Here is a 26,326-nt window from a genome sequence, read left to right as displayed (position 1 = left end):
ACACATTTTCCCATGGCTTATGCCGTGTTCTTATGTTATCTGAGTGATTTCAAGCAGTATAAATAAATCACTGGGGGCCCCATGCCATGCCATTTATGGAATTTTAGATTCTTCCTGTCTGTCAAGGTTTTAATCGTTGAAGTTTACACTGAAACTTTTTACCATCATGCTAAATGCATATCGGGGAAACACTGGAGAGGATGTGGGTGTTGGCCATAGCAATAGGATTGTAACAGCAGTATTAGCCTATATCTACAGTCTTGGTGCTGTACCGTCTCAAGGGACACTGCAGCTCAGGGGCCCTCTAAGGGGCTGGTTTGGACCCTAGGGGACCCTGCAGCTCCACACTGCAACAGGAGAGGCAGAGAGGGAGTTAGAGGTCCTTAGGAATTGAAGTATGGATAGACTTTGGGTGTGGCCACCCGAGGGAGAGGGTACACTAAAAACCCTGCCCCCCTCTCCCCGGTCACTCATTCTTTCTCACTTTCTCTCTCTCCCTCCCTCTCTCCCCTAGTGTGCTGTACCAGCAGCAGAACCAGCCTATGGATGCACTGCAGGCCTACATTTGTGCAGTGCAGCTGGACCACAGCCACGCAGCCGCCTGGATGGACCTGGGCACGCTCTATGAATCCTGCGGGCAGCCGCACGACGCCATCAAGTGTTACATCAACGCCACCCGCAGCAAGTCCTGCACTAACACCGCCGCCCTCACACACCGCATTAAGCTGCTGCAGGTAGGCAGGGAGGGAGGGATACACATGCAGAGATGTACACACATGCACACCAACCAACCAGTAACCAAAGATTTCAGCTGGCCCTTTTCTGTTAAATGTTGTGGTGTGTGTTGGGTTGTTTTGTGCTTTGTTGTGTTGTGGTGTATCATGCAAGTGTTTTAAGAGCTCTATTTTGTACAATTATTTATTGTTTATTTTACGAACTGTGACGTAATTCTGTGATTTTTGGTTTGACTCATTGATATATGAACACTGATTCATATTGATGCGATACTACACATTCTCATCAGTAATCGTAAAGACAATCTCATGGCATTGACCATTCTTTGAGTGATTCTTTTCATTTGACTTTATATCATCTCTGAAGAGGCCGTATTTCTTGTACAAGTACCTATACTATAAGTGATTGCCTTAGTAGAAAGTATTAAAGTACTATACTCCACAAAGTGCTCAGTACGTAGTGCCACTGGATTGTCCTACCATACCGTAAACCAGTACTGAAATGTGTCTTTACGCCATTTCCTCCTCCTATAGGCTCAGTTGTGTAACCCTCAGCCAGGTAGTCTTGCGGGGGGGAAGGGTACTAAAATGCTTCCTAGTATTGAGGAGGCGTGGAGCCTGCCCATCCCCGCTGAGCTCACCTCCAGACAGGGGGGCCTGAACACTGCAGCAGGCAGCCCAGGGTCACAGACACAGCAGCAGCAGGTGAGACCACTAGAGACCGATAACACCCAGCTAACAAACCCTTACTACTACTACTACTACTACTACTGCCTAACCTGTCCTGTCCTGGTGCATCTCAATAGTCTTCTCCTTTCCTCTCCTCTCATTGGCACTGATTGGAAAACTCAGGATAGGTGAAAAACAGTGGATGCCCACAGGCAATATTTGCATTCATCTGTCTAGAAGCGTTTGCATCAGTGCAGAAAAAGCGAAGGAGTTGAGACGAGAATCGCCCTCACTAACACTAACCTCACATATAGTAGATTTAGTAGATGAAATTCTCTGTGTGGTTCCTAATACAACAGAACAAGTCATCAGTCAATACTACTCTCACTCACCCATCAACTCTGTTTGATATGACATGCACAGAATGAATGGAAACTTCTGATATGGAATTGTTATATGTTAGTGACTCTGAATGATATCTGATGAATACTCAACTTGCCTGCCATGTCTTGTTTTTCTTGGATGACCGTTTGACATTTAAACTACCTTGGCACCAAAGGTTTGATGGCAAACGGTGGTAACCCAAATATTTAAGTTCCTTACGTTCCATATCAAATTCATCTCATTCCTCCTGCCAAGAAAAAAAGACAAGACTGTCACACACACTGTTGGCTCTGAGATATCTGATTAGACGTATCAATAAGGTTGTCGTCAGGGTTTTGGTATCTGTTCTTAGTCCAAACCCTCTACACATAATAACAGAACCATCCTCCCCCTCCTTTCCTGCCTCTCCCAATAATCCTCCTCCCTCTCGCCCCCATAACCCTCCTCTCCTGCCTCTCCCCCAGGCGTCTAAGTCCCACCAGAGTGGTGAGGGAGGCCAGGGCCAAATGCACGTCTCCCCCCATCCCAGCCACACTGACGGTCAGGCCAGCCCCGCCAAGAGAAAACGCACCGCGAGCCCGGCTAAGGTATGGTTCAGTCCTTAACAATGTTCCCTCAAACAGTTTTTGCCACTGAGCAAATTTCAGGTCTGCTGAGCGCAAACTTGAACATTGAAAATTCTGTGCAACTTCTGGCACGTTTACTGTGAACACTGAGGCTGTACCCGCTTTAAGTTATAGTTATAACAGTGAAGGCCACTGTGGCTATTTGATCATAATGTAGGCCTATCACTGGCCTACCATTAAAAAACTATGGAGAAAATGCATCCCATAACATATTAACATGGAAATAGCCGTTCTATCATTCAGTCTACAGTAGCAGCCAATATGTGGGGAGACTTTTGGGGGAAAAACATGTAGGGATAGACATTAACCTGTTTATCCACTTGTCATTCAGACAAGGCGGTGACTGAAAATGTTGTTGAAGAAACCACTTTTCAAAATAAAATACATTATTATTCCCATACTATTATTAGATAATCTGACAAATGATGCTACCCTCTGCCTTTTGGCTACTTAACTTATTCAAGCCTGCCCCAAAATACAACACTGCCCCTTACAGTAAAAAAGCTCTTTACCTGACTTGCTTTTCAAAGATGGCTAGAAATGCACATGTTTTATGCTCTTGTAGCAAGCAACCACTCCCCCAGTGCTGTCTAGAAATTAGCTATATCTGGGCTAATAACTTGCTTATTAGCAAAGAATATGAACAAATGTACACACCTAGCTACATGCAGCAATTGCTTTGATCTCGAAACAAGCACATTTATTCATGACCACTCATGCTGTAAACACAGTCCAGTTCAAAGTAAATGGCACAGATCCATATGTGGCAATGGTCTATTTGCATATAGGGATTCTGCAGCTCTGTTTGGTTATGGCGCACCGGTCTGTATATGGGCCTGAGTCGATGCAATATAATTGTACTCCAATGCGCTCTGGCTACAAGAAAATCTCTTGCATAGTTTGTTTTGCTTCGGTATGTTGCATTGAACGTGGCTAACATTGTGTTGATTCGATCAGAATTTTCACAGTAAAGGGAAACGTTGATGGTGTTAACTAAGGGGGAAAACTAGAAAGTTAGGTCAAGTTCAATCTTGTGCTTCTCTGCGCGGGCTGATATTTCTTCTGCGCGGCAGTCCTGGGGCAGCTGCGCGCAGTTTAGAGGTAACATTGGTCCTTAACCTAGCCTAATGTCAGAACCCAGAACCAAATCTCTGTCACACCAACTGACCCTATACCAGCTTTATGAATGCAAATAGGAATTATGCCTAAATTGTTACAAGCTTTATTGCCAAGTATCTCTCTCTGATCCCACAGAGTGCTGTGGACCTGTGGACAAACCACCCGGTACAACACCAGATCCCCAGCTGGTACCTAACACCACAGAAATTACAGGTGGGTTCTGCTCTTCCAATCAAACCATACCAGTGTCTGATTCTAATCAAATGAGTCAGACCTGAACTGTATTTGTTACATGTGAGTCATTTTACAGACTCTACAGCCCTTCTCCAAAGCAACTTTGCAGTATAAAGCAACTTGCGTACTGAATAGTAAGCATAAAAAGCCATAAGCAAAACACTTCAGAATGTAAATCGTTATCAATGGTTCTAAATGCCTGTACCTTTCCATTCTCTTCTAGCTCCTGGATCAGCTCCGGACCAACCGGGCCAGTCTGAAACCACCACAGATGCAGATTCTGGACCAGCTGGAAAAACAGTTCTCCCTCATGCAGCAGCATCAACATCAGGTACAGACACACACACACATATAAGCAAACACCACACATTTTTATTATAAACAGTATTCAAACTGTTGTCTCTCTCCCATCACCCCTTTAATTGGCTAGGTGAGACAGCAGGCAGCAGGACAGTTGCGGCCCACCCTACCCAACGGCCCCTCGCTGTCCCCAAACTCCCTCCCCTCCCCTCACCCCCTCTCCCGGACTTCACCCGTCAGTCAAACCACAGCCCGTCCCCCCTGTACTGCTCAGCCAATGGCCAACACACCTTTATCTTCAAGTCCCCTTGGGCAGCTAGGCAATCCAGAGGGGGGAACTGTGGGCAATAATCGCACTCCCGGTCTACCGGGTGCAGGGATGTTACCGGGAGGTGGCGGGAGTAATGGAAACGTGCCTTACCTACAGCAGAACTGTCTACCTCACAACTGCAATGCCACTAGTACCAGTAACCCCAGTACCCCCACCAGCAACAACGCCAGTCACAGCAGTAATAGTACCAGTAATGTAGAGGAGGCCTGGAAGAGCCAGCAACGTACCAACTCCACTCAGGTACATATCTTTTTTATTTCAGTCTCTCTTTAATTCTGACGAGTTCTTTGTCTCTCTCTCACTTTCACTCTTGTTCTATCTTGTTTGCCAACTGTTTGTATCTATCTTGTAAGAATGTAACATTTCACCATAACACATTGGCCCTCAGTTCAAATGTTAAAGATAATACCGCATCAGTCCGCCGATACCAAACCGATCCAAATGTAGTATGCATCGGTCGAAAATCTATTCAAATGTTACTAATTACCGATTCACTAAATTGTTTTGAAAATATCTAATCTTTTGTGACAATTGATGCAGCCTCCTCTTCAGTCTCAAACTAAGCATATAACTGTTAAGTCATTGATCTACAAGTCATTTTTTGCATGCCAAATAACCATAGGTAATATCAGTAGCCTAGTCAAACTGCTCACTGTTCCCAGATTCGTGCACTGACCAACGCGAGGTAGGCATCCTCTTCCTGATCTTGCACATCTGTGCGGCATCTTAAGCATTCAAATGCTGAAATGGTTAGCTTGATATTAAGCTTTTGATATTAAGCTTAATTAGTTGAGTGACAGCTAATGTAATTTGCTAGGTTGTTGTTACCAATGGATTATTATAAACTGTGTGGTTTGAGCCCTGAATGCTGATAGCCGTGGTATATCAGACCGTATTCCATGGATATGACAACACATTTATTTTTACTGATCTAATTTCACTGGTAACCAGTTTATAATAGCAATAAGGCACCTTGGGGGTTTGTGGTATATGGCCAATATACCATGGCTAAGGGCTGTGTCCAGGTACTACACGTTACGTCGTTCATAAGAACAGCCCTTAGCCGTGGTATATTGGCCATATACCACACCTGCTCGGGCCTTGTTGCTCAATTGAAAATGGTGTTATTGCGCTGACAGTTGTAAGCTACCGGAGGCACAACTTTCATCTGGCGATACCTGCTGAACCGGGCTTACAAATAATTAGATTTTGATTGTTCAGGTTCAGCATCCGCAATAGTTTTGGTTGTTTTGCTTTAAACAATCAGTGTACACCAAACATTAGGAACACCTTGGGATGCCATAGGGATGCTGGCACATGTCAACTCATGCTTCCCACAGTTGTGCTAAGTTGGCTGGATGTCCTTTGGGTGGTGGACCATTCTTGATACACACGGGAAACTGTTGAGTGTTAAAAACCCAGCAGCATTGAAGTTCTTGACACACTCAAACCGGTGTGCCTGGGACGTACCACCATACCCTGTTCAAAGGCACTTAAATCTTTTGTCTTGTCCCATTCACCCTCTGAATGGCACACCTACACAATCCATTTCTCAATTGTTTCTGGGCTTAAAAATCCTTCTTTAACCTATATCCTCCCCTTCATCTACACTGACTGAAGTGGACTTAACAAGTGACATCAAGGGATCATAGCTTTCACCAGGATTCACCTGGTCAGTCTGTCATGGAAAGAGCAGGTGTATATGGTCATTTTTTGACATGCAGGGTAAAGTTGATAGTTTCATAAAGAGCAATCACTTTTGCGAGGCGCACTGCATGGCAAAGCGGGAGGAGAAAAGAAGCTCACTAAACTTCCAAACGGTCAAAACCATTACATTTTGAGATGGGGGGGTGTGTGAAGTCAAATCCATTCAGGGAGACGCAGACAGACCCAGCGCAGACTGACCCAGCTCAGACAGCTCATGAGCTCCATTAGCAGCAGATTTGAATTTGTAATGGAAAGTGAATGTATTTATTCAGCAAAAGTGCATTGAATCAAGCTGTTATCAAACCAAATCGCATCGATTCATTTTCTAAATCATACCGAATCATTTAAAACTGAAACGCATCATTGCCCATGCATCTAACTAGATGTGTATTGATCATCTTGAAAGGGAAAGATTCATATTCCTACTATCTTGTGAATTCTCTATTGCTCACTCTTTCACTCAACCTCCTTTTATTTTGCTCTGACTTGGTCTGTCACTCCGTTTTCTTGTTTTGCATCTCATTAACTGTCTTGACCCTCATCGCTGATCAGTCTGTTTTTCTCCCCCTCTATCCAGGGGCTTCACAAAGGTCCAGGTTCACATTCGGCAGGTCCCAATGGAGAACACCCTTTCTCTTCATCCTCCTCCCAGGCCGCTGGATCCGGTGCTCAAATTCTAAATCAGGTCGGACATTCTACCGGGCCCTGCCCTGCCTCCTCTTCCTCCTTCTCCTCTTTGCCACAGAGGGCCGGTGCCCCCAACCACCTCCCCTCCTTGCCCCTCCACTCCGCCACCACTACCTCAGTGGCCCAAACCAAAGAGACCACGCCTTCAGGAAGCAGCAGTGGATTGGCTACCACCACAGGGACACCGCTTAGTCCCGGTACCACTGCCCCTATGCAGGGATTGGCTAATCACATCCAGCAGGGGGCGGTGACCACAGACAGCTCGTGGAGCCAATCCCAGCCCGGCTCTCCTTCTCCGGGCACGCTCAGTTCAGACAATCCTCAGCTCTCAGCCTTGCTCATGGGAAAAGCCAGTAATAAGGATGTTACTAACCACGATGATAATAATAATAATAATCACGGTGGTGTTAATCAAGGAGCCACCATGGACAATAACATCAAGGTCAACAACATCCACCCGGGTGTCCACCTCGGAGGTCCCAAACCCCTGTCGGAACGCTCTGTGGTCTCCTCGCCCCTCTCAGCCATGTCCACCTCCACCCCCTCCCCCCCGCGCTGCGCCGACCACCACCCCTTCACAGCCAACAGCCTTATCAGCAGCCCGTCCAACAGCGGAACCACCGGTACCGCTACCACTACCCCACAGGTCAACGGTAAGGGGCTAGAGGACTCTCGGAGCCCAGTGAGAGTAGAGCCCACTGGGGTGTCTCACAGCAGGCCGGCCCTGGCCCCATGGTCCTCAGTCTCCATCTACCCCAGCTCCAGCCAGGTGCTCAAAGCATGCAGGTAGGACCTTCTATCACATCAGTCACATTTAATTTGTAACCTTTGGTGTGCTTTTTTGAAAGAATTCAATGGCTATGGGATGGATGTTTCAAATGCTGCATGTTTTAATGCAATGTCGTGTTTTTTTCTTGTAAAGGCCATACCAACTACAGCAGTGGTGTTCAAACTTTTTCAGCAGGGACCTCGTTTTTTTCTTTGACTCCAAATCTAATGACGCAACCTTAAAATCTGCATATCAACAAATAACCTTCAATTGATTTTTTTTTCATCTATCAAAATAATTATAAAATATATATTTATAAAAAAAACATTTACAATTTATTATTTTTTTTATTAGCGTTCTTGTATATTGTCCCATACAATAATGTTCCAATTTTGGCGACCCCACTGCAATTCCCCCGCGACCCCAACTTGAATACCCTGAACTAGAGTCAACTAGAATTCACTCACCGTCTCTGTCATTTAGAGTTTACTGTGGGGGCCACTGCTGACTGTTTGGTTTGAGTTGCAACTTGAAGGTCTTGGTGCTGTAGCAGCCCAGCCTGGCCGTATTGGCCAGTTAGCCCTTAGCCTCGCCTGTTTCAGTTCTGGTCTGGGCAGCCAAATACTTCATTTGGGGCCCACTGAGTGTGGGGAGTGTGCTCTGATGTAGGTCAGGCTATCAGTGGGTTGGAGAGGTGCTAGGTAGGTGGCTAATGTTTCCGAAAGGGGTATATATGGTGTGTACAGGGGGTGTCCAGTAACTGACAGGGCTGTAGAGATCCTGACCAGTAAGCCATGTGTACACAACCTGAGCCATAGGTGTTATTCTACTGCACATATACTGCTCTGTGTATGACTATAGCTTTGGTGAACCGCTACTCATAGGGTTCTTTCTCTTACTGAGCCTCAAAGTACAGGTTCCAGTTCTGTTCTAACACTGGTCTGTTTTAATTGTGCTGCACAATGCATGCATGTCTGTCTAGATTCCAGACTCATTATGTTGCCTTGTGCTGCTGCTATTAGCTGAAGCATGGTTCATCTCAGTGTCATTGAGCAGCCAGACGTGTTCTCTCTCTCTCTGTCCCCCCTACGTCTTTAGGAACCTGGGGAAGAACGGCCTGTCCAACAGCAGTGTCCTCCTAGAAAAGTGTCCCCCTCCCAGACCCCCTCCGCCCCCCTCGCCCTCACTGCCAAAGGACAAACTCAACCCCCCCACACCCAGCATCTACGTGAGTATACAGCCACGGGGGTTTTTGTTGAGATTTCATTACTTTGTACTTTTTACTTGCAACAGTAAATGTGGTTTTCATCCTGAAGCTTTTTGTTGCGTCCGTCGCTGTCCCAGGAAAACCCCTGTGGTAAAGGTCTTAGACTTCATCAGAACGGTCTAGTTTGCAAGTCAAACGTCTAATGTGTGTGTGTTGCTCTCCCGTGGTCTGTAGCTGGAGAATAAGAGGGATGCGTTCTTCCCTCCGCTCCATCAGTTCTGTACCAACCCCTCCAACCCTGTCACCGTCATCAGAGGACTGGCCGGGGCGCTCAAACTGGGTGAGTTACACACTGATGGTAGTCCTATACCGTCGTTACACACTACTGCTGGGGGAATTACACTTTGCTTACACACTCTCGCAAAACAAACATTAGTCATCGTTCTAGTCCTGATTGGGATCTCATTTGAATTTTACTTGAATGTTTCTCCCCTAAGGACAGAAAAGCTTTGTGTGTCTGTACGCACTCATTTGCTTGTGTCAGGGTGTGTGTGCTTGCACTCATTCACTCTCTCACAGGCTTGGGTGGGTGGGGATGTGTGTGTTTGTGTGTTGAACAACTTAACATGTATGACAACAGCACCACCTGCAAGCAGAGAGTGTCATTACATGTATAGCATCCGGAGTAAAGTAGCCAACGGCTGCCAAGGAAAGCTATTGGCTCCCTCACTTCATCAGCTAGCTCGCAACTGCATCACTGTGCTGTAGCACACCACACACAGACTAGAAACTCACTCTTAATAACTGGATGGATAACTTTTAGTTCATTAAGCTAGTTCTTCTGAACATTTTTCCACTCCACTTTTTCTCCCTTTCCCTCAATCCCCATCCTCTGTCTCCCTATTTTCTTTCCTCTCCAACTCTGTCCCTTCTCCCTCTACCCTTCTTTCTCTCCCTCCACTCCTTCCTCCATCCCATCCTTCTCCCCCCTGCCTCTCTCAGACCTGGGTCTGTTCTCCACTAAGACCCTGGTGGAGGCTAACCCAGACCACCTGGTGGAGGTACGGACCCAGCTGTCTCAGCCCACCGACGAGAACTGGGACCTAAGTGGCACAAGGAAGATGTGGCGCTGCCAGAGCAGCCAATCACACACCACCATTGCCAAGTATGCCCAGTACCAGGCCTCATCCTTCCAGGAGTCACTACGGGTTAGTAGAGGGAGATGCACATACATACACAAATCCACCACCATCATCTCCAAACAAAGTCAGTACAAGGCCTTGTTGAATAGAAACACAGTTTTGAGTGGTATGTTGTCACTGAATATTCACATGGTCACTCCAGACATAGTTTTGTCACTTAAAGAGAATATCTTCCCAGCTTAGAATGTTTGTTGCACTCCATTTACTGAACTCACTCAATGAACAGATATGCTCAAAATATACCTATATTAAATGCATTTTCCAGGAGGAGAATGAGAAGAAGAAGGAGCAGGAGGCAGAGGCAGCCAATGCAGAGAGGTAAGATGCCTGTCTGTCTGTCTGTCGGCATGCATTGTGTGATATCTCTCTGCTCTGTCTAAACTACATCTCCCATGATCCCACAGTGCGACACGGCGGAGGAAAGGGCCCTTCAAACACATCAAGTTTGGCACCAACATCGACCTGTCTGACGAGAGGAAGTAAGTGTTCCACCAAATACTATGTGGTTTTGTTCATGAAACAGATCACTGATGTTTTGTATTTCATTTGACAATTTTTATATGAACCAGATTATGGTTATGGTCCCAAAACAACCCTTGTCCTTTCCCCTATCCAGTCCCTTCAGATTTACAAACACAGAAAGGGTATGGCCTAGGTAGGACTGGGCATTGGTATCATAAAGAGGGTCCCTCAGTTTGGGAGCGGTGTGTGTCTGTGCTGTAGTGTTGACCTCTGACCCTTGCTCTGTGACCTCCTTTCAGGTGGAAGCTGCAGCTGCAGGAGCTCAGTAAACTGCCAGCATTTGCCAGAGTGGTGTCTGCTGGCAACCTGCTCAGCCACGTAGGACACACCATCCTGGGCATGAACACTGTCCAGCTCTACATGAAGGTCCCTGGGAGCAGGACGCCAGGTTAGACACACACAGCGAGAGCCACACATGCCGCAGAGACACACACACACACACACATGGGTCCACACACATAATGCTGTTTGTTAGTGGTAACTGTCGCGTGTTTTGTTTAACAAGGTATTTGTGTCTTGTCTTCTAGGTCACCAGGAGAACAATAATTTCTGTTCAGTGAACATCAACATTGGCCCGGGGGACTGTGAGTGGTTCGCAGTCCCCGAACATTACTGGGGAATCATCAACGACTTCTGTGAAAAGTACGTCAACAAAAATCTCCTACCTCTAACCCAACTCAAAGTTGATATCCTACCTCTGTCTCTTTACAGCCAGTGCAGTCTAAGGTTAGAGATGTCTTAACTCAAGTTTAACTCAGATTTAAGTGGTATACTTGGTACTAATTAAAGGAAAGGGAATATCTCGACTTTTCATTCATTGCCGATGTAAAAATGTATTTTTTTATTTTTGTATTCATGAACTACCCAGAGTATGAGTAGGGGTCTTCAGAGAATGAGCGAGTGTCCATGTGCATCCTCTGTTTCTAATGTCGGACGTGTGTGTGTGTCTCCTGCAGGAACAACATCAACTTCCTGATGGGGTCATGGTGGCCCAACCTGGAGGACCTGTACGAGGCAGATGTCCCCGTCTACCGCTTCATCCAGCGTCCCGGAGACCTGGTGTGGCTCAACACGGGCACCGTCCACTGGGTCCAGGCCATCGGCTGGTGCAACAATATCGCCTGGAACGTAGGACCTCTCACCGGTAAGACCAGGAAGGGACATGGAGAACAAAGGGATATGTTTAATATGGGAATACACGGTTATTTTATGGGTTTTACGTAGAATTTGTTGGGACATCATTAAAAGATGAAGGATGGATGCTGATAGGCGTGGACTGACACATTGAGATCTATGACTGACCGGCTTGATTCGGTCTTATGTAAGCAACGTTTTTAATGTTTGTTTTTTTACATTGGATAAAAGTAGAAACTCCAAGCTAGAAAATTATATATAATTCACTATAGTTGAGAAACAATGGGAAAGTCATTCTGCTTTGAAAGTTGATAAACTTGTAACCCCACTTTTGAGAAAATGGACCTTGAATGTTTTGGTACACCAACTGGAGCGCTCTTCTTTGTCTACACGTATTCAGCATCATTCACACCCTCTTAAGCCTTAGCCCCACCCATCTCTTTAAGGATTCATGTCAGGCTATGTACTAAACAACCAAAGATTTCAAGACTAAAGGCTGGTTTATACTACGATCGACATGTCTGTATACAGTTGTTGCAGTGACATCAAACATTCTATTGTCATCCAATGTCATTTGGAAAGTAGATTTGGAAAGTATTCAGAACCCTTCCCGTTTCTCACATTATTCTAAAATGGATTAAATTACTTTTTTCCTCATCAATCTACACACAATACCCAATAATGACAAAGCAAAAACAGTTTTTTTAGAAATGTTTGCAAATTTAAAATAAACAAGATACCTTATTTACATAAGTATTCAGACCCTTTGCTATGAGACTCAAAATTGAGCTCAGGTACATCCTGTTTCCATTGATCATCCTTGATGTTTTAACAAGTTGATTGGAGACCTCCTATGGTAATTTCAATTGATTGGACATGATTTGCAAAGGCACACACCTGCCTATATAAGATCCCACAGTTGACAGTGCATGTCAGAGAAAAAAACAAGCCATGAGGTTGAAGGAATTGTCCATAGAGCTCCGAGACAGGATTGTGTCAAGGTACAGATCTGGGGAAGGGTACCAAAAAATGTCTCTAGCATTGAAGGTCCCCAAGAAATCAGTTGACTCCATCATTCTTAAAATGGGAGAAGTTTGGAACCACCAAGACTCTTCCTAGGGCTGGGCGGGAAGCCAAACTGAGCAATCAAGGGAAAAGGGCTTTGGTCAGGGAGGTGACTAAGAAACCGATGGTCACTCTGACAGCGCTCCAGAGTTTCTCTGCTGCGATGGAGAACGCTCCAGAATGACAACCATCTCTGCAGCACTCCACCAATCAGGCCTTTATGGTAGAGTGGCCAGAAGGAAGCCATTCCTCAGTAAAAAGGCACATGACAGCCCGCTTGGAGTTTGCCAAAAGGCACCTAAAGGACTCAGACCATGAGAAACAAGATTCTCTGGTCTGATGAAACCAAGATCAAACTATTTGGCCTGAATGCCAAGCGTCACGTCTGGAGGAAACCTGGCACCATCCCTACGGTGAAGCATGGTGGTGGCAGCATCATGCTGTGGGAATGTTTTTCAGTGGCAGGGACTGGGAGACTAGTCAGGATTGAGACAAGGATGAGGAGAAAAGTACAGAGAGATTCTTGATGAAACGTGCTCCAGAGCGCTCAGGACCTCAGACTGAGGCAAAGGTTCACCTTCCAACAGGACAACGACCCTAAGCACACAGCCAAGACAACGCAGGGGTGACTTCGGAAACAAGTCTCTGAATATCCTTGAGTGGCCCAGCCAGAGCCCGGACTTGAACCCGATTGAACATCTCTGGAAAGACCTGAAAATAGCTTTGCAGCAATGCTCCCCATCCAACCTGACAGAGCTTCAGAGGATGGGAGAATGGGAGAAACCCCCCAAATACAGGTGTGCAAAGCTTGTAGCGTCATACCCAAGAAAACCCGAGGCTGTAATTGCTGCCAAAGGTGCTTTAACAAAGTACCGAGTAAAGGACCTGAATACTTATGTAAATGTAATAATTGCAACAACAACAAAACCGTTTTGCTTTGTTATTATGGGTTATTGTGTGTAGATTGATTAGGGGGGAAAAACAGTTTAATATTTTTTTTGAATAAGTCTATAATGTAACAAAATGTGGAAAAGGTCAAGGAGTCTGAATACTTTCTAAATGCTGTAGAATATGTCAATGTAGCAAATTCGGCAACTAAAAGCAACTTTCCAAACAATGTTTTGGTTAGTTTCAAACTTGTTAGCTAGCTGGCTATCTAGTTCAAATACTGACCATATATAGCTGACAACATCTTAACTTTAGCTAATTTGTATGAATTATTACAGGAAAATAAATCCACAACAAGATCATTAATTACAAGTTAATGGTTGAGCTAATTACAGAAAATAGCTTACGGTTGTGAGTGTGACAAAATAAAAGCAAGGTATTCTACCGGATAATTCTTTCTAACTAGGACATTGTCTCGTTGGCCCAATGTTATATCATAATTTGACTTTATTGCTGGTCATGTTGTTCTTCACATTACTGTCTCTTCTAAACACACACTATATCAAATAAAATAAAATCTGTTTATTTGTCACATGCACAGGATACAGAAGGTGTAAACGGTACAGTGAAATGGTTACTTATATAGTGGAGTCTTTTGTTTAGACATGTAGCTAGCTAGCTAAACAATTAACCATAATCCCAACTCATAACGTTACTACCCTGCATGAATCTACAGGTAGCTAAAGCTAACCAAATAGGTTCAATGTTAGCTAGCTAGCAATGCAAATGGCTCTGAGATATGACTAATATTACTACACAGATCAGACACGTAACGTTAGCTAGCGAGCCAGTCAGCAAACGTTAAGCTAGCTAACAGTACGCTTTAACTTGCAATGAAAACTACTTTGGCAAAACTAGAAACATGTATATATACGTATATATATCTGAAAATGTAGCTAGACTCTCTTACCCGTATTCATGGATGAACGCTTCTCCCTCTCTGTCACGGATGCCATGGTTGGACTTAGTTTGAAGATGTAATCCAGAGACAGGTGTTTTATATCTCCTTAGCTATCATACTCTACTTCCAATGGGCATTCGACTGATTTCAAAACTCAGTCCTCCAGTAAGTGAAAAGTGGAGAGTGGAGAGCATTGGCAACATTATCACAGTTCTTTGTGATACCTTTCAAAAAAGCCATGTTAGAAAGGATTACCTCCACATACTGAGCAGCTCATGTTATAGACAGAAGCATGTTGCATGGCAGACCAATCTGAACTCATCTCTCAGCATGTCTAGCCCATCCATGACCTTTTTCCGTGGCTAAACCAACTAGGCTCGTAATATAACAATTGTATTCATATTTATAGATGCCATACACGTTTTTTTATTAAGGTATATGAAAGTTCACGTGTTCCAGAAGGTATTTCTGCCTCTCCTGTGAGGTAGGAATTCGCGACACGTGACTTGTTTCAGGAATCTAGGCGCATGACAGTGTCAACTTGTGCCAATGACATATTGAAGTTTGAAATTGAATTGTCATTTGATTCTCTTCTTCCTGCTCCTCTTTCCCATTTATCCCATTTTCTCTCATTCCCTCTCCTTCCATGTCTCCCTCTCTCCAGCATACCAGTATAAGCTGGCGGTAGAGCGATATGAGTGGAATAAGCTGCAAAGCGTGAAGTCCATCGTCCCCATGATACACCTCTCCTGGAACATGGCCAGGAACATCAAAGTGTCCGACAGCAAGCTCTTCCAGATGATCAAGTGAGTCACACATGCGCACACACACGTCATTCGTTCTCTCTCTCGCTCACAGACTCTCTCACCACACACACAGCTCACCCCTGTACGTGTCTGTCTGTCTCTGCTAGGTACTGTCTGCTGCGGACATTGAAGCAGTGTCAGATGCTGCGGGAGCTGCTGCAGGCGGCAGGCAAGGAGCTGGTGTGGCATGGCAGGACCAGGGACGAGCCCGCACATTATTGCAGCATCTGCGAGGTACACACACTAGGGATGTGACAGAGACAATTTTTCTTCAATTTAAAACTGCAACAATAAAAAAAAGTGTTTTTCCGTTAGAACGTTTACTTAAAATTCCACGTCAATTCGTATTGTGTGGTATGACCTCTCTGGGGCAATGAAGTTCTACCGCAGTCATACAGTAGGTGCCATCTGGAATCTGCTTCAGGCAGCTGTAATGTTGTCCCGAAAGCAACCTTTAATTCATATTGACTCTAGTGTTCTTTCCATTTGTTATTTTGATTTAACCTTTTTATTTAACCAGGCAAGTCAATTAAGAACACATTTTTATTCATAGCCACTATCTGGCAAGGAGCAAAAAGCCTCTTGTATGAGCATTAGCGACTCACAAAAAAAATAAACCTAGCCAAGTAATCACATTTCTTCTCCCTACATTCTATTTTCTCTCTGTTACGTGTCTCACTCAATTTCTATCCGACCGCTCCATCTAAACACGTGTGCTGCGCACCCAGACTCCCATTGTTGCATTAGGTAGGCCTATTTGTAAAATGTTTTCCCTTTGTGATGATGATCGGGAGCTGTTAGTGGTAGTTTTGTGATAACTGCACTGTGATTTAAACATTTTTGGGGAGAAAAAAAATATTTGGTTAGTGATTTAACATTTCAACCTTTAAACGTTCACATACACACATGTGAACACGCGCACACGCCTACCTCCTTTCACAATCTCACCTCTCCCTCCATCTGCAGGTGGAGGTGTTTGACCTGCTGTTTGTAACCAGTGAGAGCAACAGCAGGAAGACATACGTGGTGCACTGTCAGGACTGTGCCCGTAGGGGGAGCTCTAACCTGGACAACTTTGTGGTGCTGGAGCAGTACAAGATGGACGACCTCACACAGGTCTACGACCAGTTCACACTCGTAAGTCAGCAAGGACACTAGTGATTTTATGATGACCAATAGGCTAATGACCACGTCACATAAATAGTTTACACCAGTGTTTCCATTAGCTGGTAATTGCCGACTCTTGGCTCATTCAAATATATAGAAGCAGACAAATAAAAACTGCTGGATAAATTGTCCAGCAGAAAATATCCTGATAAATACATGTCCTATATAAATCATATTGGCTATGCATGAAGGTTTGTTCAGGTTGTCTTTCAATCGCATTGTTTCTCTACTCTGCTTCTACTCTACCTGTCTTGAGATCTCACTAGCAAATTTGCAACATTATATCAATTCTGGTTCCGGCCCACAAAGTTTCCCTTGCCATTGAGTCTGTGACAGGCATGTAGAGGGGAAGTGTTCGGGTATTATGACATTTTTCTACATTAATCTCCCGAAAAGTCCACCAAGGAGGAGTATTTAATGTTGCTTCTCTCTTCCTCTAATCTAATACCTGGTCGAGTGGTGTGCTTAGAAATGCTGAAACAGTGCAAATCAAGCTAGCTAACTAGCTACTGTACCAAGGATGGAGGCATAAACAAGTGGGAAAATAAATGGACATAAACACCATATTGACAAGCCAGAGGGACCGAGGAAGAGGAATGATAGCCTAAGTGAATGTTGGCTCCTTGCACAATTACTGAAGTCACTGCCATATGGTATCATTGAAGAGAAGACTCACTCTTAAAATGTGATAGTATTGAAAGTAGTAAGTCTACACACTCGTGAGTCAGAATTCACATTAATTCAAGTAAGAGTATATGATCATGCACACTTTGTAAAAGTGTACTAGTTCACTAGTAAGGCTTTAGGAGTTTAACTGTTTACATAGCCAAAATGAATCTCGTCCCTCTCTCTCCCTCCACAGGCCGCTCCTCTGCCTTCCTCCTCTTGACGGTAACATTCTGTTGTTCTGAGGACAATAAGAATCCTCCCTGGACTCCCGAAACCTACCAGAATACCCTTTTCTGATATTCAGGAAGTAAGCCAGCAGTCCTCCACTGCTCTCTGTAGCTATCCCACAAGGCAGCTGTGTGAAAAGCTGTGTGTCTATGCAACCTGCCCAGAGCAGAGGTGTCCTCCCCCTAGAGGACTGAAGGGGGAGGGCATTGCTCCTGCCAGCTACTGCCACCAGACTGTTCCAATGCTGCCTGGCTCAGCTGTAACTTCTCTAGAAAAACACACAAAAATGGACAAAAAATAGTGACTGGCAACTTTTTGTATATATTATGTTATAACTGGCAACAACGTCACACAGACTACTGACTTGCAGAATTGTTCCTTTTTTAATTCTGTTTGTGGGCTGATATATACCTTCTCTAAGTTTGTTTCCCTTGAGATGAGTCCTAGCATAGCTGGTCTTTTGTATGTTAGATAGATACTACTTTGGGCAAGAAAATAATAAGAAAACAACATTTTGTAATGTGAAGAGTTAGAGCGATTTATTATTATTTTTTACAGCTTTTATTGTTATTTTGGAACCATAATAATGTTTTGGTTCTGTAGGTAAAGAAAGGAATAAAATGAGAGATAAAAACAGCCAAGTCACCAAGAGAAATGAGTTGCACATAGACTTTTAAGGAATAAACTTTAATTTGTGATTTTCATTTTATTTCTAATCTTGTTGTAAATTTCCCTTATTTATAAAATGCATATTTATTGCTTGAAAATCTTTGTTGGAATGCTGTAATTTTTTTTCTTCAGAGTTCCTGCCATTAAATTTGAAGGAGTCATGTCATTTTATACACGGCCCCTCCTGTTTTCTAAATGAATAAAAGTGCTTTAGCAAAGCATTGTGCAGAGACCCTCCTTGACATGCTTTTATTGTTTGAAAGATGTTTTATGTGTCATTGAACAGAAGTTGTTTATTTACATGTGGAACTTCTCATGTTTCTTCTTTACATGTTCATCTCTCCTATGATGTACAGAGCTGCTGTGACCGGTTCACTACCTGAAAGTAGCTGAGGTCTAAAGCAGGTAAGCAGCCGGCAAGCACTACACTACAGCCAAGCACTACAAGCTGCTAAGTACTACAGACTTCACATACACTACCCGTGCAGAACCACCACCCCCTTTGTGTGCGTAGTCAATTCAGCTCAGTGCATAGTCATTCCAGCACACAACACTCCACAGAGTCCCTTTGTCAGTCTAATATCAAAGCTCTGCAGTCCCACCAACTGTCTGGATCACAGTTCATATGTGCACTCTGGGAACCTTTGGACTTAACATTGTCTATGGCTGTAGCAGGGTAGTATGGGTATTGTAGTCCTGTCAGCTCTCAGTAGTCTTGGTTGTATCTGCACTCTGGGTACCTGTAGGTGTAGCGTGGGTTGCAGGGCCTCATGGGTTTTAGCAGGTCCATCAGAGATCCTACTGCTGCCATGATCCTCCAGTCAGGCTGGCTAGGGTCTGCACACACACCCAGCAACAGGGGCACGTCTCTTGCCAACCTCCCCGCCTCTGCCTCACCCTCCATGGGTAGCCTGGTTGGCTGGGCCCCCCTCTCTGTGAGCAACAGTCTGGGCAGGAGTGCTGTGCAGAGCAGAGTGAGGCTCTGGGTAGGGCGGACAGAGCTGCAGGGAGGAGAGCGAAGGCAGGGGGATGCACCCTGACCCAGGCAGGAGAAGATGTCCCCGCCAGAGCCTGTTTGGGAGGGAGGGTCTGGGGGGAACCCTGGAAGAGAGAGGGTAAGTGTGACCGTATCCAAATGCTTTGACCCTTACTAAAAACACTGGATAAGTGTAGGTGATATCAAATGTTATTAGTCACATGCGGATGTAGACTAAAGCCTTGTTCACACTGCAGGCCTTAATGCTCAAATAAGTTTTGTTTTTCAAACCTGTCGGTTCAGACTGCAGGATGAAGAACAAATTATATCAGATATGCCAAAAATTGGATTTGAGTCTCTTCAAACTGCCAATATGAACATGGCTTAACAGTGAAATGTTAACCTATTATGGGACCGTTTCCAACAAAGCAGAGTTAAAGAAGGTGCAAAATAAAACGTTTTAGATGAGGAGTGTCGGAGTGCAGCTCAATATTAGGAAAGTGTTCCTAATGTTTGGTATACTCCGTGTATACGTTTTAATACATATACTGTATGATTTCTCTGCATCCATTTCCTAGTTTGTAATATCAACAACTGAGTCCTCTTTTACTGCTGAGATGACAGTCGTTATAGGGATACATTTCCCTAGTCTGTGTGGGCCTATTGCCCACATTATTCCAATCCAATCTTTTATATGATGCCACAGCAAGGACCCTGACCAATACAAAGATAACTGACATCATTAAATGTCCCCACTGAGCTTCTGTATATCTGATACAGTGGAATATATTGTCTTTGTTTCATAAAGAAAGGAACTCCACTACTCTCATTATCAGGGAGCTTTTTTGTCTGTTGTAGGTAATTACAATTCTGTTACAGCACACAGCATCTCAGTATAAGAGCTAAAAGAGACACCATTGCTCACAAAAGAAACCTGGGTTGTGTTCAATAGGGAGAAAATGTTTTGAAACGGAGGTTCTACCTAAACTTGTCCGATAAGAGCACTGTTGTTTGTGACCCCAATATAATGATTTGCAGAACGGAAAAAAAGGAAGTGTGTTAATTGACCGTTTCTAAAAAGAGGAACAGGGTAAAAAAATATCCTTCCTGTATCTGCTACATCTGGCTGGTAATGATTAAAAGACTGAACCTTGATAGTACAGTGATGTTTCTGGAAAACTCCCTCTGCTTGTGTGTTGGCTAATCGGGCTATCTGCATTGTGTCCCGCCACCCCCTTTACACTACTGTTACTCTCAGTTCATCATATATGCAGTCACTTTAACAATATCTACATGTACATACTACCTCAATCAGCCTGACTAACCGGTGTCTGTATGTAGCCTCGCTACTTTTATAGCCTCACTACTGTTTTTCACTGTTGTTTATTTCTTTAGTTACCTATTGTTCACCTGATACCCTTTTGCACTATTGGTTAGAGCCTGTAAGTAAGCATTTCACTGTAAGGTTTACCTGTTGTATTCGGCACACGTGACAAATATACTTTGATTTGATTTGTTTCTATGCAGTGGATCAGACAGACGTGCTTGTGTAAGCCACACAATAAGCTCATAATGATAGATACTTCTAAGGAATATTCAAATGAATATTTATTCTGATCACATCTCTGACTATTTCGGACTCTCCCAGCTATGAACATATACTGTATTTTCACTGTTATAGCCCAACCCCATGTAAAAGAGCTTTGAATTCTTTGGGAACGTGAAACCCCTTGTCGTCATCAACACAATCCTCATCATCCATATTTGCGGAGTCCCCCTATCCTCTGATAACGACAGAGCCAGTACCCATTTGTTCCACTCACCCTGCTCCAGGTCAATGACCCCTATGCTGCTGGCATCTGTGATGAACACTCGCTGGTCATCCAGCAGGCCGAACATATCCTCCTCTAGCCTGGTGTAGTAGAGCAGGAAACCCAGACTGTTGTGGCCCAGGCCCTGGGTGATCTGGAGTAGCTGGTAGGCCACGTCTACCCTCTGGATTAACTCCCTGGAGGAACCATAAAGGCCCCACAGAGGCCTGGAGCTTGCCCACACCATCAGCCTGCCACACGAGCCCTGGTAGCGGGGGAATGGCCAGCCCTCGGTGCCTGGGAACATCTGGTGATGAGGAGGGGAACATGGTGAGCAAACCGAGGGCTGGGTTGTTTGTTTGGGTTACACCTACAGGGGGAACTGTTCCTTCTGTTCTCAGACACAGTCATCTGAGGTCTTTGCTGCTTTTATTGTGTATCAGAATCTCCATGGTCTGTATTTATAGGATACCAATAGCTATAACCTTTCTATTGTCAGTATTGTTCAAGTAAAGCTATATACAGTAACTGGTGAACCAACAACCTTGATTACATCAGTCATCCAAATCCGTCCAAAGCCATTACAGAACGATGTCCACAAGTTTCCTGGTTTTCCACTTAGAATGCTAGAGTGAACTTATGCCTGCACTCAAGGGCTGGTTTCCTGGAAACAGATTATTCCTAGTTCTTGCAAAAATAAACACTTTCAATGGAGAATCTACATTTTAACATGCTTTTTAGTCCTAGGATTTATCTGTGTCAGGGAAACTGGCTGTGAGTATCTATATATGTCTCTGGACCACCTGCAGTATGAGAGGCTGTTGATTGACAGCTAGCGTGTAGAGCAGCCGTAGTTTGTCTCTCTCTGAGAAGTGCTTCATCTGAATACTGCCCACGTCCACCACCTCAGCATAGCGGCGCACAACGCGGTCTAGCAGTCTCTGGGAGGGACAGCGCAGCAGGGGAGGTGCCAAACCCTGGATGGGGTACAGCCAAGGTTTCAGGAGGGTGCCACATTACAGAATATTGAAGTTTACTCACCTGTTTGCACATCTGTACCCATCTACACCTCTACCTGTTAACATCTATTCACACCCCTACCAGTCCCTAAGTCATTTACAGTATACACTATATGACCAAAAGTATGTGGACATTTGCTTGTCGAACATCATTCCAAAATAATGGGCATTAATATGGAGTTGGTCCCCCCCTTTGCTGCTACAACAGCCTCAACTCTTCTTGGAAGGCTTTCCACTAAATGTTGGAACATTGCTGCGGGGACGTGCTTCCATTCAGCCACAAGAGCATTAGAGAGGTTGGGCACTGATGTTGGGCAGGCTCGCAGTCGGCATTCCAATTCATCCCAAAGGTGTTCAATGGGGTTGAGGTCAGGGCTCTGTGCAGGCCAGTCAAGTTCTTCCACACTGAACTCGACAAACCATTTCTGTATGGGCCTTGCTTTGTGCATGGGAGCATTGTCATGCTAATACAGGAAAGGGCCTTCTCCAAACTGCTGCCATAAATTTGGAAGCACAGAATCATCTAGAATGTCATTGTATGCTATGCGTTAATATTTCCTTTCACTGGAACTAAGGGGCTTGGTATTACGCATGAGGATCTCAGGCTTGTGTGTGGCTGCTTGGCCATTGAAACCCATTTCATGCTCCCGACTAATTATTAGTTATTGTGCTGATGTTGAGGCAGTTTGGAACTCAAGGACAGCACGGTCCCGTTCTGTGAGCTTGTGTGGCCTACCGCTTCGCGGCTGAGCCATTGTTGCTCATAGACGATCCACATCACAATAACAGCACTTAGTTGAAATTTGACAAACGGACTTGTTGGACAGGTGGCATCCTATGATGGTTCCACGTTGAAAGTCACGGAGCTCTTCAGAAAGCCATTCTACTGCCAATGTTTGTCTATGGAGATAGCATGGCGGTGTGCTCTATTTTATACACCTGTCACCAACTGCTGTGGCTGAAATAGCCAAATCCACTAATTTGAAGGGGTGTCCACATACTTTTGTATATATAGTGTACATATCTCTATATATATTGCTCTACCTATGTGTACCTTCACAATATGGGGCAGCAAAAGATGTGATTGGTTCAAGCTCTGGAATCTGGGTGTGACCCTGAGGACGGCCTCGATGCTGCAGGGACCCTGCCGTCCCACCGAGCGACAGATTGAACGGTCGGAGGACGAGTGCAGACGGGGGGAGGAGAGGAACGACAAGACCACAGGACGCCAGCTTAATGAATCATCTGTAAGGTTCCCCGGGAAACTCTGCTTCTCAGCCAATGGGAGTGTGGTATCCGGGGACATCCACCAATCAAACCTGAGGCGGGGAGATGAGGGGGTGATTCAAGCTGCGGTGGGGAAGCTATTCAAGACAATTTAGATGCACCCAAAGTATACTTTGAAATACTGTATGTTAGAGGAAAAGCAGTGTGTAGAATGTAACCAAACCTTGAGTTGGACACTTGAACAGTTGCCGATATGGTGGCTTGTCATAAGAATAAGGTAAAAATCATCATCAGAAAACAAATGTATTACCCTGATATTTTCTATGTTCGTCTTGTTAGTCTATGTTAGTCTTGGATCACAGTTGAGGCTCAGTTGATCTTTCCTGGCCATTGCACGGCATCCGTTGGAAACAATGGAAGTTGAACCATTTTCTCTGGCAGATGGCAGAAGTTTGACAGGTGACTTGGGACATTGCGTGCCGTGTGTTTTGGGTGTATCAACATTAACTACTGTATGTGGAAAATGTTTTGTCATAATATTCCTTAAGACGTTACACTCAGGGACTCTTGCCACACATTACTGTAACATTGAAGTGTGTTAGGAATATACAGTACTACGTGCACAGGAAATATGTTTGTGTGTGATTTCCCCCAGAATCATGACCACCGGTGTTGATTGACAACCATTCAGCTGGGACAGCAGGTCACAGACTATTACAGATGTCTATGTCATAACACCGTCAATTCACTAAGACTGTGACATTCATACATGCAATCCCTTGTGTTCTGAGCTCACTGTAAAGGGACTTACAAGTATTTAATAGTTGAGAGGCAAGAGCAAAATCAGCACTATTGTACCCAGCTATTGATTCTTAGTAAGACAGACAGACATGCCTACCTTATCTGGTCCTTCAAGAGCTTCTTGCAGATGGACGTCCCCACGCAGGCATTGCACTTGTCCAGCCCCAGGAAGGCTCTCTGCAGGCTGAGGGCTTTCTGCTGGGGAGCAGGGGGAGTACCAGCAGCCTCCACTACTGTTGGAGCCCAACACACACATAGCAGCCAACTCAACACACACACTGTCAACCTCACAAAACCCACGGCCCTCGGATCACATCGCTTTAGGGGCATGATGGGATGAATGGAGAGAAGGACCACGCACTGCATGCACACCCTCATACACGTATCACAAATACGTTCATACATACATAGACATACTGACACACACTCACACTGATACGTTCTCAGACAGAAACTTAATACAAACAACTCAGTTTTGGCCTCGTCAGTCTTTTCTTTCTCTCTCCTTGCTCTCTCTCTATGTCCCTCTCTTTTTCTCTCTTTCTGTCTCTCCGACCCACCCTGAATAGCAGCACCTCAACAGGAAACACATGGAGGATGCAGATAGCCCTGTTGCCGTGGATGCGCTTCCTCCAACCTTGGCCACAACCCTGAGCTAGCCTGTAACACGTGACCCCTAACCCCACCCATACCACTCTTACCTCCATAATGTTGGCAGTCCAAACCTGACACCCGGAGGCCTTGTAGCCTCACTCACCTAAGTGGGTGAGATGCCCTGAGTGTTAACAATGACCAAGATAGTACAAACAGATCTGGGACCAGCCTAGAAATCCAGTGGTCCGGAGGCTTCTACTGCATAGCGCTCACAGAGGTGAACCATTACAAATCCTTATTATGCACGGCCGACAGTCCTATCTGTTTTACACAATCTATTTCTATCTGAAAATTCTATAGTGTTGCAGCCCAGGTTCACTTAGGTCCACGTTGTTGTATTGCTGTACTTGTAGATATTGGATATTAAAATGAACCTTTAGTTAAGTATGAACATCCTGGGCTTAGTTGTAGGCTGCAGAACCAATGCATAACCAGAAGGTGTCACTAGCTAAGCTTGAGAGAGGTCGCCCAATGGTGAGTCTGATGTGGTGACACCCACCCACAGACACACCCACACACACACCCACCACCCATTCAAGAAAGCACAGATCCTTAGTTCAAAGCAGTTATTAAATGCTGAAGGTGTATTACAAGTGTGTTACTCACAAAGTGACTCAGCTGATGTGCGTTCCATTCCACTTTGTTTTAAATCTTATATCCCGTGAGTCACACACACTTCAGCACATAACACACATGTCAATGTTTTGGGAGAGGAAATGGGATGTACAGGGGGGGGTAGCATTATATTTCTGAGCTCAAGTACAGATGTAAGATCTTCATTTGATCAGTCCCTTGTTGCTGACATTTTTGTTGTGCAGCAGAAAATGCAATCTTGTAGTGTATTCAAGGATTTAAAAAACGTGTAATTTCCAGAGTTGATTTGCCGATACAAAAAAAATGGATCAACCCTTACAAAAAATGCCCATTAATTATAGTCCACATTTCCTGTTGCTGCAGGATTATTTTCCTGCTGTAGTTAACTGGCTCAAATTAAGATCCTAAATCTCTATTTACACCAGCCCAGATGGAACCACAGTAATTAGTGGAAGTGATGGTTTGGTGAAAAATGTGACGGACAAGGTTTGTTGGGTTAGAAGCATGCTCATTGGATTGATGGAGAGAGAGCAAGAATTGGTGTCATGTAGGATATTCTGTTTCTCAACCAGAATAAGCTAATAAGTGTATATTATATATATTATGTATATTATAAAGTACATCATATAACGCTTCAGGCAATGCAGAGGCTGTATCTTTGGTTGATGATCAGCAGTCTTTATCACTTCTGCTATGTACCATCAGGACCACCACAGTGCACACCGATTTTCTTTTTTTAAATGTATTTAACTAGGCAAGTTAGTTAAGAACAAATTCTTATAAACAATGACAGCTTACCCCGGCCGATTGTGTACCGCCCTATGGGACTCCCAATCACAGCTGGTTGTGATACAGCCTGGAATCAAAACAGGGTGTCTGTAGTGACACCTCCAGCACTGAGATGCAGTGCCTTAGACCGCTGCGCCACTCGGGAGTTTGGACACACCTACTCATTCAAGGGTTTTTCTTTATTTGTACTATTTTCTACATTGTAGAATAATAGTGAAGACATCAAAACTAGGAAATAACACATATTGAATCATGTAGTAACAACAAAAGTGTTAAACAAATCAAAATAGATTTTAGATTATTCAAAGTAGCCACCCTTTGCCTTGATGACAGCTTTGCGCACTCTTGGCATTCTCTCAACCAGCTTCATGAGGTAG

General features: G+C 44.5%; 2 protein-coding genes across 5 annotated transcripts in view; one reads left to right on the top strand and one right to left on the bottom strand.

The window, feature by feature from the left end:
• Positions 1 to 18,311, top strand: part of LOC109871091 (lysine (K)-specific demethylase 6A) — an 85,289-nt gene extending 66,978 nt beyond the window's left edge. For 3 of the 4 annotated variants that reach the window (XM_020461921.2, XM_020461920.2, XM_031806134.1), the window contains 19 exons: positions 515 to 734; positions 1,269 to 1,439; positions 2,252 to 2,374; positions 3,668 to 3,745; positions 3,990 to 4,097; positions 4,197 to 4,637; positions 6,682 to 7,577; positions 8,659 to 8,788; positions 9,002 to 9,107; positions 9,770 to 9,975; positions 10,235 to 10,287; positions 10,374 to 10,448; positions 10,731 to 10,879; positions 11,019 to 11,133; positions 11,448 to 11,635; positions 15,204 to 15,345; positions 15,453 to 15,579; positions 16,312 to 16,482; positions 17,375 to 18,301. In XM_020461921.2, the coding sequence (XP_020317510.1) occupies positions 515 to 734; positions 1,269 to 1,439; positions 2,252 to 2,374; positions 3,668 to 3,745; positions 3,990 to 4,097; positions 4,197 to 4,637; positions 6,682 to 7,577; positions 8,659 to 8,788; positions 9,002 to 9,107; positions 9,770 to 9,975; positions 10,235 to 10,287; positions 10,374 to 10,448; positions 10,731 to 10,879; positions 11,019 to 11,133; positions 11,448 to 11,635; positions 15,204 to 15,345; positions 15,453 to 15,579; positions 16,312 to 16,482; positions 17,375 to 17,401 (3,526 nt within the window). In that variant the 3' untranslated portion in view covers positions 17,402 to 18,301. Of the gene's footprint in view, positions 1 to 514; positions 735 to 1,268; positions 1,440 to 2,251; positions 2,375 to 3,667; positions 3,746 to 3,989; positions 4,098 to 4,196; positions 4,638 to 6,681; positions 7,578 to 8,658; positions 8,789 to 9,001; positions 9,108 to 9,769; positions 9,976 to 10,234; positions 10,288 to 10,373; positions 10,449 to 10,730; positions 10,880 to 11,018; positions 11,134 to 11,447; positions 11,636 to 15,203; positions 15,346 to 15,452; positions 15,580 to 16,311; positions 16,483 to 17,374 lie in introns of all 4 variants that reach the window. The other variant, XM_020461919.2, reaches the window with a different exon arrangement.
• dipk2b (divergent protein kinase domain 2B) lies at positions 18,078 to 24,503 on the bottom strand. Its single transcript, XM_020461922.2, has 5 exons — positions 24,010 to 24,503; positions 22,939 to 23,203; positions 21,669 to 21,842; positions 20,878 to 21,172; positions 18,078 to 19,179 (listed from the first exon to the last, which is right to left on the bottom strand). Exons 1-5 carry the CDS (start codon positions 24,315 to 24,317, stop codon positions 18,785 to 18,787), a joined length of 1,437 nt encoding a protein of 478 aa, XP_020317511.1. The 5' UTR covers positions 24,318 to 24,503; the 3' UTR covers positions 18,078 to 18,784.
• Between the last annotated feature and the right edge of the window lie 1,823 nt (positions 24,504 to 26,326).

This window comes from Oncorhynchus kisutch, linkage group LG26, assembly GCF_002021735.2.
Source record: "Oncorhynchus kisutch isolate 150728-3 linkage group LG26, Okis_V2, whole genome shotgun sequence".
NCBI classification, from domain to species: Eukaryota; Metazoa; Chordata; class Actinopteri; order Salmoniformes; family Salmonidae; genus Oncorhynchus; species Oncorhynchus kisutch.
The sequence above is the reverse complement of the archived record's forward strand: the minus strand, read 5'-3'. Positions and strand labels throughout refer to the sequence as shown.